Source organism: Micromys minutus (genome assembly GCF_963924665.1).
Source record: "Micromys minutus genome assembly, chromosome: 3".
Lineage (NCBI taxonomy): Eukaryota > Metazoa > Chordata > Mammalia > Rodentia > Muridae > Micromys > Micromys minutus.
The window spans coordinates 58,678,030-58,691,520 of NC_137972.1; the positions used below are offsets into that span (position 1 = coordinate 58,678,030).

Consider the following 13,491-nt stretch of genomic DNA (forward strand, 5'->3'; position numbering starts at 1 on the left):
TCAGAAATCTTTCAAAAGTATCTCAAAACTGATATAGACACAGAAAATTCCCTGACCCAAACTTATCTAGATGAAAATAAAAAAATCAAGGAAACCCAACTGAACAACTCATGATAGCCCTGCCTTTGCGTCCTTCAAGTAATACTACTGGAAGGGAAACCATAATCAAACTATATTGTATGGAAAAAATAAAATTATTTTTAATAAAAGAAAAAGAGCAACAATTAACAAAACACCACCAGACTGGAAGCATTATCATATGTTAGTACAAGCTATTCTCCAATGATCTTATGTCAAACAGTATGATGTTGATATAAATTTCGATGCTCACTTGTTTGTTTCACAAAGGTACTTGTATACTTTGCGGGGAATATAAATCAGTCATATACATGGTAAGCTTGTGGATGTTCCTTATATAAACAATTAGTATATATGGCCAAGAAATCCTGATCCTGAACATGTCTTAGTTACTTTTCTTACTGGTTTTTCATCATTTCTGATCAAAGCACTTTAAGAAAATCCAGGTACTTTGATTATTGTTGATGGGCTATGTGTTTTGTCTCTCACATGGAATTCAGAGAAATTTGAGATGTGGTAACAGGATCATGATGAACCTGATCACATTGTATCCATTACATTCAGGAAGCACAGAAAGATTATTACTGGTCCTCAACTCTTCACCTTGGCTTCCTTTTATTTTCATTGAAAAATCTAGTTTTACTGTAATATATTTTGATTATTGTTTTCCCTCCACCAACTCCACCCAGATCCTATCAATTTCCAATCCCCCCAAATCTAGACACTTTACTCTCATTAGAATACAAAGAGGAATCCAACAAATGTTTTAATTAGATAAAATATAAAGAAACAAATATAGATGCTGACACACATACATTTGCACATGCAGACATCTCATAAAACACAAAACTATAATATGTAGGCAAAGAACCTGTAGGCTTGAAAATATCAAAAAGTCCTAGCAAGGCATTATGTGACAAAGAATCTCTGAAAGTGTCATTGAGTTGTTTGGTTTGACCATTTACTGGTAGTCATGGGGCCTAGCCTTAAGAATGGTTTGTGTATTCAACGAGACTCTGTTATAGAAAACTAATTTTTCATTTTTAAGTGGTTATCAATTAAAGACAGCTTCTGTTTTAAGGATGTGGGCTTATGCGTACTTCCCCTCTGAGCACTGGGACCCCATCTGGCCATAACTTGTGCAGGCTCTGTGAATACTGTCAGGTTCTGTGAGTACACATTTATATTTTTCCTTTGGTCATTAAAAGGTCTTATTCTTTAGTGTCCTCCACCTCTTCTGGCTCTTACCAGCTTTCTGCCTCCTTGGCCTATCTACTCTAAGATTTTTGGCCACATGAAGAGTGTTACACATGGGTTTCATCTCATGAGGTGTGCCTTAAGGCCAAGCGGATATTAGTTGGTTAGTCCCAAAGGCTTTGTGCCACTATTACCCATCTTGCAGGAAGGTCATCATTGCAGATCTAAGGGTTTGTAACTGTGTTAGTGTTTACCTTTCTCCTTTGGTAACATGCCAACTGATTTCTAGTACCATGAACACTAGTCAGTAGGGAGAAAGGCTCTATGTGGGCACCAGTTCAACTTGTCCATATTTAATGATTTGTGTCAGTGTTGTCTTCAGCAATAGGCCTAACATTCGTCATTTTGTAGAGAGCTACCAATAGACTTGGCTATAGCATGGGTTGTTTGCGATTTAAAATGAAGCTCTCTTCTCTAAGAACTTGATTAGATATAGTTCTAATTTTTGGAACTGGAGGCTTTATTTAGTCATGAGAGATGTTCAGTTTGAAGGCCACCTCCCACATTATTTGGTGATTCCTTTTCAATTGCCTTCCCTTATGTTTAGAATGCTTCTGCTATATTAGGTCTCCAGATGACCCCCTCAAATGGCTCTTAGTTTTAGATGTCTCTTCTCACGTTCCCTTCATCATTTACCTCCCTCTTCTTCCTTCCTGTTTTGTTCTGCCCTTACAAGGACATCCCCCTGTGCATCTTTCCATAACTATCTATTCTATATGTACTTCTTCTGGTAACCTATCCTGGCAACAAACAACTTCTTAATGCTATAACTAATCTTTATGTTTATATGGATTATAGCCTGCTTAGAAAAGACTCAACAGCTAACATCCACATATAATTGAACACACAACCATACTGCCATTTAGGATCTGGAGTGCCTCACTTAGGATGACTTTTTTTTTTCCTTTTGCATCCATTATTTGAAGATTTCATGATTTTATTTTTTAATGATCAAGTAATATTCTATTATATAAATGTACTACAATTTATTTTATTCTTCCATTGAAGAGCATTCTGGTGGGTTGAATAGGGTTGGCCCCCAGATTCATGTGTCTGAATGCCTGGACCTGAGTGTGGCACTATTAGGAGGTGTGGCTGTACTGGAGAAGGTGTGATCTTGTTGTAGGAAGTATGTCACTTATGTAGGTGTTCTTTGAGAGCTCCTATGTTCAGGCTAAATCCAGTATGGAATAAAGTCTTCTCTTGGCTGCCTGGGAAAGACAGTCTTCTCCTTAAGCCTTTGGATCAACATGTAGAAATCTTAGCTCCTCCAGCCTGTAAGTCTTCTTGTAAAATACCATGCTTGTCACCATGACGATAATCAACTGAACCTCTGAAACTGTAACCCAGCACCCATCAAATATTTTCCTTTATAAAAGTTGTCTTGGTCATGGTGTCTCTTCATAGCAGTAAAACCCTAACTAATATAAATATATAGACTGTTTCTGATTTCTGACTATTAAGAATAGTGCAGCAATGAACATGACTGAGTACATGTCTCTGCAGTAGGAGTTAGAGCCTGTTGGTCATTGTACTGACTGGTTTTGTATCTACTTGACACAAGCTGGAGTTATCACTGAGAAAGGAGCCTCAGTTGAGGAAATGCCTCCATGAGATACAGCTGTAAGGCATTTTCTCAACTAGTGATTCAATGGGGAGGGCCCAGCCCATTGTGGGTGGTGCCATCCCTGGGCTAGAAGACCTTGATTGTTAAAAAGCAAGCTGAGCAAGCCAGAGGTAGCAAGCCACTAAGCAACACCCTTCCATGACCTCTGCATCAGCTCCTGCTTCCAGACATGCTTGAGTCCCAGTCCTGACTTCCTTTGTGATAAACAGCAATGTGGAAAGTGTAAGCTGAATAAACAATTTACTCTAGAACTTGCTTCTTGGTTATGATGTTTATGCAGAAATAGAAACCCTGACTAAGACAGGCATATTCCCAAGAGTGATATAGCTTGGCCTTGAGGTAGGTTAATTATCATCTTAACCTCTACACTGATTTCCATAATGGCTGTGTAAGTTTGCACTCCCACAAGCAATGTGCACCCAGTCCACCACATTCTTACCAGCATACGCTGTCATTTATTTTATTGACCTTGGTCATTCTGACTAATACAAAATAAGAAGTAAAAGTAATTTTTATTTGCATTTCTCTGATGACTAAGGAGCTGAACTTTTTTTTTTTTAGACATCTGAGTTGTATTTCCTTTTTATTTATTCAACTCAAAGTGTGGTACAGCCCACATTCAGGTTACGTCTTCCTTTCTCCATAAAACCTCTCTAGAAACCTCCCAGATGAGCTTATAAGCAATTCCTATGGGGTTTCTACTTGAGATTTAAAGAGATGAAACCTTTTTATGATGACCTTGATTAAATTTTAAAATGTACCCTTTATATTCAAATGAAAAATTGTACATTTCTATCCCTGCCTAGGTCCAAAACATGTTACGATGAATGCTGTTTCTTTTTCTAGGCCAAACAATAACAAATTTGTTTATTCAATTATAAAATGAGCAAGAAAAATATAGTTCTGAAAATGTATGTTTTATCAGTAGATCTACTTTGATATGGTCATGTTCAAACAGACTTTCCATGAAGACATGAGGATTTGATTTTTTTTCTCTGCATGAATGTTGCAGTGAGAAATAATTCAGCTCTGGGTTTGCCCTGCCAAAGCCTGGCAGACAGCAGGGGTGACAAACTATCAGGTATGACTATGATAATTAAATATATTAATGGTGTTTGGATGCATTTCATGACTCCTGTTAACTCTTATGGCTTAACTTATCCTGGAGGAGACATAATTTTAAAGCAAGACTTGCCTCAAAGCTTTTATTCTCTTTTATTCAGGAGCACTGTACTTGCAAATGCTTGGTATTTTTTTTTCTCTGAAAGCCATTACTGAAGTAAATACTAAGAATGCTTATTTCTTCAGGGAAGTTAAGTCCTGCTGGGATTCTAAGCCAGTGATCTCAAAATGCTAATATTTTAAATATTCTGAATATATTTGAGTTTTATATTCTCAAGATTTTAATGTCTGTGTAGAGTTTTTAAAGAATTATAGGCTTGATACTGGAATATATGTTAGTATATTTCTAATCAGTGTGAGTTTTAGTTATCACAAACATACGGAATATCAAAATATGAGGGTTTGTCATCAGTGAGAAAAATTATATATTGGACCAAAATTGCTATTTCATAATTTAAGGTTTTTGTTGCCAACAAAAATACTTATGTAGAACTAGTTATAAAATATGTCCATCAGTAAGCACACCCAGGTTCTACAGATATATAGGATTTTACATGGTATCATGACCTTCCCAGTAATCATTTTGTTTTCCAGTGGCCTTAAAATTTTTACCTAATGGAACAGTGCCTACGATTAAGAGTATTTCCTTTACATGAGCACCCCTTTAGTTCAAATTTATCTTGAGAATTGATGACCAAAATAATAGACATGGTATTTCTTAAGCATGACATGCTTTATATATACATATCAAAATATCAAATGGATTGACCTGAGTTTTCAGTTACAAATGAAACTATATTCATGGATTTCATCTTTTTTATTATTATTTTGTTGGATATTCTCTATTTACATTTCAAATGTTATCTGCTTCATTTCCCCCTCTCCCCTCCACTTGTTTCCATGAAGGTACACCATCTCCCAATCACCCTCCTTTTCATTTGAACAAAGGTCTCTTGTCTCAATGATGCCAGACAATGCTATCCTCTGCTAAATATGCAACTGGGGCCATGGCTCCCTCCATGTGTGCTCAGTGGTTGGTGTTTTAGTCCATGGGAGGTCTGGAGGGTTTGGTTGGTTGATAATGTTGTTCTTCCCATGAGGTTGCAAGCCCTTTAAGCTCTTTCAGTTTTTTCTCTAGATACTTCATTGGGGGCCCCGTGTTCAGTCTCATGGTTAGCTGCAAGTATCCTCATCTATATCTCTATATGACTCTGGCAGAGCCTCTGAGGAGGCATTCATATTTGATTCCTGCCAGTCAGCATTTCTTCGAATCAGCAATAGTGTTTGGGTTTGGTGGCTGTATATGGGGTGGAACCCCAGGTTAGGCAGTCTCTGAATGATCTTTTCTTCAATCACTGTTCCTCTATTTAACTTTGGATTTCCTCCTGTGAGTGTTTTCTGCATTCTAAGAAGGACTGAGGTATGCACATTCTGGCCTTCCTTCTTCTTGATCTTCATAAGGTCTATGAACTGTTTCTTGGTTATTCAGAGCATTTTGGGGCTAGTATCCTCTTATCAGTGAGTGCATACCATGTGTGTTCTTTTATGACTGGGTTTCCTCACTCAAGGTGATAGTTTCTAGTTCCACCATTTGCCTAGGTATTTCATAAAGTCATTGTTTTTAATAAATAAATAGTACTCCATTGTGTAAATGTACCACATTTTCTATATCCATTCCTTTCAGAAGGGACATCTGGGTTCTTTCTAGATTCTGGGTATTATAAATAAGACTGCTGTGAACATGGTGGAGCATGTGTTTCTTAAGGACAGGGCACTTATAGGTAATGTAAGGCTCCAGTATCCCTTTATGTGAAGCAAAGATCAGGAGTCGGGTGCCATGCTTTTAGAAGGTAGTATAACTCTTTCAGCTCTTGAAGATATGAGACTCAATCTGGAATCATTATTATACCCCCCATCTATATGATGATGCCTCTGTCAGGTATCTCTATATGCTGACTTCATTCAGTCTCACTGAAACCTTCTTTCTTCTTGCTAATCATCTAAGCACATTTGACTTAACACAACTTGAATACTCTCCATATGCCTGAGCTGCAGAGCAGCGGTTTCTCTCTGGGAGCTTTAGCAGAAACAAGATAGAAAAGACAGTAGAGGCTAATATATTTTGCACTCAAAATTAGAGGTAATTTTTATCGTGTTGTGGATTTCTCATACACACTACCTTAAAAATATGATAGTGGAACTAATCGTGCAAAGATGGATATAGACATTAAATCTGAATGTTAGCCTGTTCTTCTATGCACAGGAACTTAATTTATTTAATCCACTGTATTTGGAGTTGTATCAGTTACAGTAGTCTTTAATCACCTTGATTAATGTTTTGTATCAGTAACCCAAACTTAATTACTTTCGTTATTAATTAAAAAATAATTTAGATAAATTGTTATTAAGTAAAACAAACATGAATAATAATTTTCACTACAATAAAATTATGCTTTGGAAAACACACAAATTTCAATGCAATAAGAATATTTTTAGTAACGATATATGTAATGAAAGTTTTTGTTACTGGAGACTTTAATCTTTCTCTTTCAATATTTACATTAACACTATAATAATTTTAATATACCTCAAAATGATATAAAGTAAAAAAACATGACAATGACTTGAGAACATGTACCCATAATATTTTATTTGTTTTCAGATTAATTTTTTGAAGACTGAAGTGGAAAGAAAGAGCAAAATGATCCGTGACTTACAGAATGAGGTAATTTTCATGTTATAGGAAAATTGTATATTAATCAAAGAATCCACAGAAAAAGGCAAATAGGAATTTACCAGGAGTTTGATAATTTTAATTCTGACTTGAGCTTGTCACACACTAACAGGAAAGAAAAAGTAATGCTAAGAGGTACTACTTTGTAGTAGCAATGAGCTTAGGAAATAAAAGGAATTTCTTTTCATTGATTTTTATTTCTCAAGATAATTGGAGTTTAATATTCAAGCCTATTTTTAATTTGTCATTCTGTACATGTAGAGAAGACCCTGCCAATGATTATCATTATGTGTTTCCAATTGTCCAGAATGGTAAGAAGTGATACATGTAAATATTTATTTTTCAACAAGCAAGTTTAAGTCTTTAAAGGAGCCTATGAATTAAGAAAACTGCAAAATAAATAAATAATTAAATAAACCTAAATGCCAACAAACACTGTAATAGAGAAAACTGTAGTAAATTAAAGAAAACCTATTCCGGTTCAACTTAGTGAATTTGTTGCTGTGAATCACTCTTAGGTAATCATTCCATCTTCTTGCCTCAGTGAACATGGTGCTGTGAAGGGGACAAGGTATTCTATTATGTGATAGAGTGCTTCAGGTCACTATTCCTAATGGATTTCCACACTGCCTGCAGATAAATAGGTTGTAAGTTTTGCCGCACATATAACCTGAATCTAAGACGTGATTTGGATATTTTAATAATATTTCCTCACAGCATTCTAACTTTATTCATGGTGACATTCCTCTCCTAGAATGTTTTTTATCAGCACATTATTATGCATAATTTGTACCTAGCATTTAACGCACCCCATGAATCATCCATATAAATCCCTTGAGCTAGGAGGGAAAGTACTACTGACCAAGCAACTCAGTATGGCAGAACTTTGATGCCTCAAAGATCTGTAGGCAATGTGTCAGAAATAAAATTAGTGCAGTTCAAGTCAGACTGAAGGTTGGGACATAATCTTGTCCTGTTTCCTCCTATAATTTGCTCCTCATGGCCTTCCAAGACATTCTCAGATTTGGGTTAGTACCACTCCAGTTCCTGCTTATGCCTTCATAAGAATCTCTATGTGTCTACAGTCTATTTATTCTCTTTTGTATATAAAAACGAATTACCTCAGTACATGCTCTACTCTGTTATGGCACTGGTTTGTTATAATTAGGTGCGTGTTCATAAATTCTATTTCTAAATTAGTTCACATTCTGAGTTTCACATGGTTGTGAATACCGAATTGGTAGTCTAAACCATTCCACCCATTTCAGTATTGTGGGGGTAGATGAAAGTAGTTTAGGAATTTTTTTTTCCATTTTTTTATTGGTTATTTTATTTATTGACATTTCAAATGTTATTCTTCTTCCCAGTTTCCCCTTCACACACCACGTCCCCTCCCAATCCCCCTGCCTCTATAAGGGAGCTCGCCCACCAACAAACAGACTGCTGCCTCAGAGCCCTAGCTGGATCACCGAGCCTCCACAGGTCCAAGAGGCTCCCTTCCCAGTGATGCCCAATAAGGCCTCTGCTTCATATCCAGCTAAAGCCATGGGTCCCTCCATATATACTCTTTAGTTGGTGGTTTAGTTATTTGGGGTGTCTGGTTGGTTCATATTTTGTTCATCCTATCGAGTTACAATCTCCTTCAGCTCCTTCAGTCCTTGCTCTAACTTCTTTATTGGGGTCCTTGCTCAGTTCCAGTCCTATATTTGGCTGCATGCATCTAATTCTGTATAGGTCAGGCTCTATCAGAGCCTTGCAGGTGACAGCTAAACCCGGCTCCTGTCAGCAAGTGTGTCTTGGCCTCAGCAATAATGTCTGGGTTTGGTGTCTGCAGATGGGTTGGATCCCTAGGTGGGCGGTCTCTGGAGAGCCTGTCCTTCAGTCTGCTCCACTCTTTGTCTCTGTATTTCCATTAGACAGGAGCAATTTTGTTTTAAAATTTTGGTTGCATATGCCTGTAATTCTCCGAGAAAAAGTAAACAGGAAGCCTTAGTTTTATGTCCCTTTAAAAAGCTACTTTACCTTTCATATACTTTGAATCGTTGGAACTTTAGAACCTGTGAAAACAGCACATATTGGGCACTTGGAACTTGAAAAAACCTTCATAAAAGATAAGCAATTGCAGTCATTATGGTCATTAAATTCTGACACAATTGACTCAACAATCTACTGGGCTTTGTATGAGAATTTTCTCAGTAATGACTTAAGCAACCAAAGTTTCATAAATAGGATATGAAAACATACATAGCTGCTATCCTGTATTCATATTTTTCATGTCTTTTTTGTTTCTTTACAGAGCAAGTGAAAGTCCCAATTACCCAATTTACATTCCCCACCATAGAAACAGGGAGTAATAATTTTCCCAGCTTCTAATAGAAATCTCTAAGATCCAATTGGTTCATAACCTCTGCTAGTTTCACTGCGTCCTTGTTCAGTTTCTGTTTCCATGATCTGTCCATTGATGAGAGTGGGATGTTGAGGTCTCCCACTATTATTGTGTAGGGTGCAATGTATTTTTTGAGCTTTAGTAGGGTTTTTTTATGAATATGGGTGCTTTTGTGTTTGGAGCATATATGTTAAGGGTTGAGAGTTCCTCCTGACAAATTTTCCCTGTAATGAGTAAAAAGTGTCCTTCCTTATCTTTTTTGATAACTTTTGATTGAAAATCTACTATATTTGATATTAGAATGTCCACTCCAGCTTGCTTCTTGGGGCCATTTGCTTGGAAGGTTGTTTTCTCAACCTTTTACTCTGAGATAGTGTCTGTCTTTGTCTCTGAGATGAGTTTCCTGTATGCAGCAAGATGCTGGATTCTGTTTATATATCCAGTCTGATAGCCTATGTCTTTTTATTGGGGAATTGAGTATCAGGTCTGAAATTTTATCTACTTCTAAATTCTATAATATTTTGTTTAACTACAAATCATTCTCTTCTAAATTCAACATTCATAGGATTTTATGATGGTGATGAAGATTGGCTGTCCAAATGAGAAATTCACAGTAGATACAGGTTCATTGGTATGCCTCCTACATCTTTGGCACTTGAAAGATGCTTGAAGCACTATGAGTGGTTATAACTATACAGTTTTAAAAGAATTGTCAGATAGAAACAAAAGTGAATAATTTGTCTTTTACTTAAAAAATAAGAAATCTCTAAGATCATAAATTACTGACATGCCTGCAGCAGTCAGCATATCCAGGAAAATGGGTAGTTTAGTTAGTCATGTCCTTAGATTCTGAAGGGTTCATTCAGCTTAAACCAAATAGATTTTTGGTTTGAGAAAGGAGGGTTAATTATAGAGAAATATAGCATTATCAATAAAAATACATTTAGAAAAATATTGACACTTTCGTTACCTCCTGACTTTCGAACTCCTTTCCATGGTAAACTCCAGACCACAGAAGGTAAAATATTAGTTTAATAATGTGTGATCTCAACTCACGCAGAAATATACAAAGTCACCGTGTCTTTGATAGCACTGCTACCTTTCCTACAATTGCTCCTCATTCCATGTTAGGAGCCTGTGCTCTTCCTGTTGTATATTTTTTCATTTATTTCTCATCTGTGTATTAGTGGTTGCAGGGAACTTCCAACAATCACCTCCACCTTTCTGCATCTTGAAAAGTATAAAGAGTTGTTTTCAGTTTGGTCTCCCAGGCTTCATCACTCCTTTGCAGTGCTTACCATTCATTCCCCTAACCCCCAGCTGTGTGCATCTGTGCCTCCTGGAACAGCACCATCACTGACCTTAAGGGTTCACATACACATAGCTTTTATAGCTTTTATGTCTCAGCTTATCATGATTTAACTCTCTTTTTTTTCAGTCTTGTATATATTTTCTTTTATTTTAGTTTGAAGAGGGTTTTTTTATTATTATTTTATTTATTTACATGCCAGCTATTGTCCCTGCCCCAGTTTCTCTTCCCACAGTTCCTTCCTCCTCCCTTGCCCTCTAGAGGGTGCTCCCCTCCACTCCAAGCATCTCCCTTCCCTGGGGCCTCAAAGTTCTTGAGGATTAAGCTCATCCTTTCCCTCTGAGACAGACCAGGCAGTCCTCTGCTATGTATGAGGGAGAGAGGCTAGGACCTGCCCATGTTGCCTGGCTTGTGGCCCATTCTCTGGGAGTTTCCAGGGGTCCTGGTTAGTTGAGACTGCTGCCTTCCTATGGGGTCCCTCTACCCTTTAGCTTCTTCAGTCTTTCCCCTAATTTTTCCATAAGGGACCCTGCCCTCAGTCCAATGGCTGGCTGTAACTGCATCTGTCTCAGTCATTTGCTGGTTGAGCCTCTCAGAGGGCAGCCATGATAGGCTCCTGTCTATAAAAACAACATAGCATCAGTAATAGTATCTGATTTTACCCTCTTAGTTGAACCTCAGTTAGTCTTTCCTCGAGCACACAGTCTAAATACAGGAGAGTTAAAGGGTTACAAATTATTACAGATTTAGAAAAAGAAAATTTATGGAAAATTTGATCCAGAAACCCTAAGAAGCTAGGAGAGTTTCGTACGTGTCAGAAAAACGGATAAATGAACTCCATGTGGGAAATGTTAGTGAAAAAAGCCAAAAGATCACAAATACAAAATTATTACTCAGAGTACCTGTAATGAAAATTCAGTTTCAATATCACAAAAATTATACATAAATAAAGTACATGAAGCCGCAATTTAAGACAACTTGTAGTCTCATAAATCCCATGCACAATAGAAGTCCTTGAATTTCAGATTGACTCTCCATAGGAATTAATTTCTGGATTGGATTATGCAGACATTGTCTATGTGTTCCTTCTCATTCTACATTCTTCTGTTGCAGATTTACGGAATCTAGCTATTAATATATATTAGCTGCTTAGTGCATTTATATTAATAATACAAACATCGGTTGCTTTTTGACTACAAAAAGAAATGCTAATTTTGCAGCATCATGTCCTCCATGCATTTTTGAGATCATGTTAGACAGATGAGAAATGTTTGTTGATTAATAATGATTCTTCTAATATTGTTTATACATATACATGTGAAATACACATGTACATAACAGTAAATTAGGAGTAAAATAAATTGTAAATATATATTTCTACCTTCTGTCTATTATAAATAAGGCTGCTATAAATATGGTGGAGCATGTGTCCTTGTTATATATTGAAGTGTCTTTTGGGTATAGACTCAGGAGTGGTATAGCTTGTTCTTCAGATAGTAGTATGTCCAGTTTTCTGAGGAACTGCCAGATGGTTTTCTAGAGTGGTTGTACCAGCGTGCAATCCCACCAACAATAGAGCAATTTTTCTGTTTTTCCACATCCACACCAGCATCTGCTGTTATCTGAGTTTTTGATCTTAGCCATTCTGACTAATATGAGATGGTATCACAGAATTGTTTTGATTTGCATTTCCTTTATGACTAGGGATGTTGAACATTTCTTCAAGTGCTTCTCAGCCATTTAATATTCTCCAGTTGAGAATGCTTTGTTTTGCTGTATACCCCATTTTTAAACAGTATTATTTGGTTCTCTTGGGTCTAACTTCTTGAGTTCTTTGTATATATTGTATATTTGCCCTCTGTCAGATGTGGAATTGGTAAAGATCTTTGCCAAACATCTCAAAATTGCTGCATATAAAATGAACTCAAACAAATTAGTAGCCTTTCTCTACTTAAAGGACAAATAGGCTGAGAAAGAAATTAGGGTAAGGACACCTTTCACAATAGTCACAAATAATATAACATACTTTATGTGACTCTAATGAAAGAAGTGAAAGATCTGTAAGACAAGAACTTCCAGTCTCTGAAGAAAGTAATTGAAGAAGATTTCAGAAGATGGAAAGATCTTTCAAGCTCAAGGATTGGGAGAATTAATATAGGAAAAATGGCCATCTTGACAAAAGCAATCTATTCAATGCAATCTCCATCAAAATTCACACTCAATTCTTCATAGAGTCAGAAAGAACAATTTAAAAACAAAATAACAAAAATTCCAGAATAGCAAAACTCTTCTAAACAATAAAAGAATTTCTGGGGGAATCATGTTCTTTCACCTCAAGCTGCATTACAGGTCAATTGTGATAAAAAAAAAAAAATCTGCATGGTATTGGTACAGAGACAGGCAGGTAGATCAATGGAATATAATTGAAAAACCTAGAATGAACCCACTCACCTATGATCTCTTAATTCTTGACAAAAAAACTAAAACTATCCAGTGAAAAAAAGACAGCACTTTCAACAAATGGTGCTGGTTCTACTGGAGGTCAGAATGTAGAAGAATGCTAATCAATCAATTCTTATCATCTTGTACAAATATCATGTTCAAGTGGATCATGGACCTTCACATAAAACCAAATACATTGAAACTAATAGAAGAGAAGTTGGGGTGGAGCCTTGAAGACATAGGCACAGTGGAAATTTTCCTGAACAGAAGACCAATGGCTTATGTTCTAAGATTAAGAATTTACAAATGGGACCTTATAAAATTGCAAAACTTCTGTAAGGCCAAGTACATTATCAATAGGAAAAATGGCAATCAAAAGATACATTTTCCATTTACTAAGCAACATCCCAAATTCAAGAAGAGATTTTGACAACATTTGTGACCAACACACTTTAACTTATGAATTTTACTAGAAAAATAATGGATTTAAAAATACTGATTAAAAATCTTCAGATTTCAGTTGTAAAGGTCTATAG

At 36.4% G+C, this 13,491-nt stretch overlaps 1 protein-coding gene across 1 annotated transcript in view; it reads left to right on the forward strand.

Annotated features, from left to right (window-relative positions):
* Positions 1-13,491, forward strand: part of LUZP2 (leucine zipper protein 2) — a gene marked incomplete at both ends in the record, with an annotated part of 401,913 nt that overhangs the window by 196,431 nt on the left and 191,991 nt on the right. The window contains one exon of the mRNA XM_080914040.1: positions 6,747-6,809. Coding sequence (XP_080770166.1) covers positions 6,747-6,809 — 63 coding nt within the window. The remainder of the gene's footprint in view (positions 1-6,746; positions 6,810-13,491) is intronic.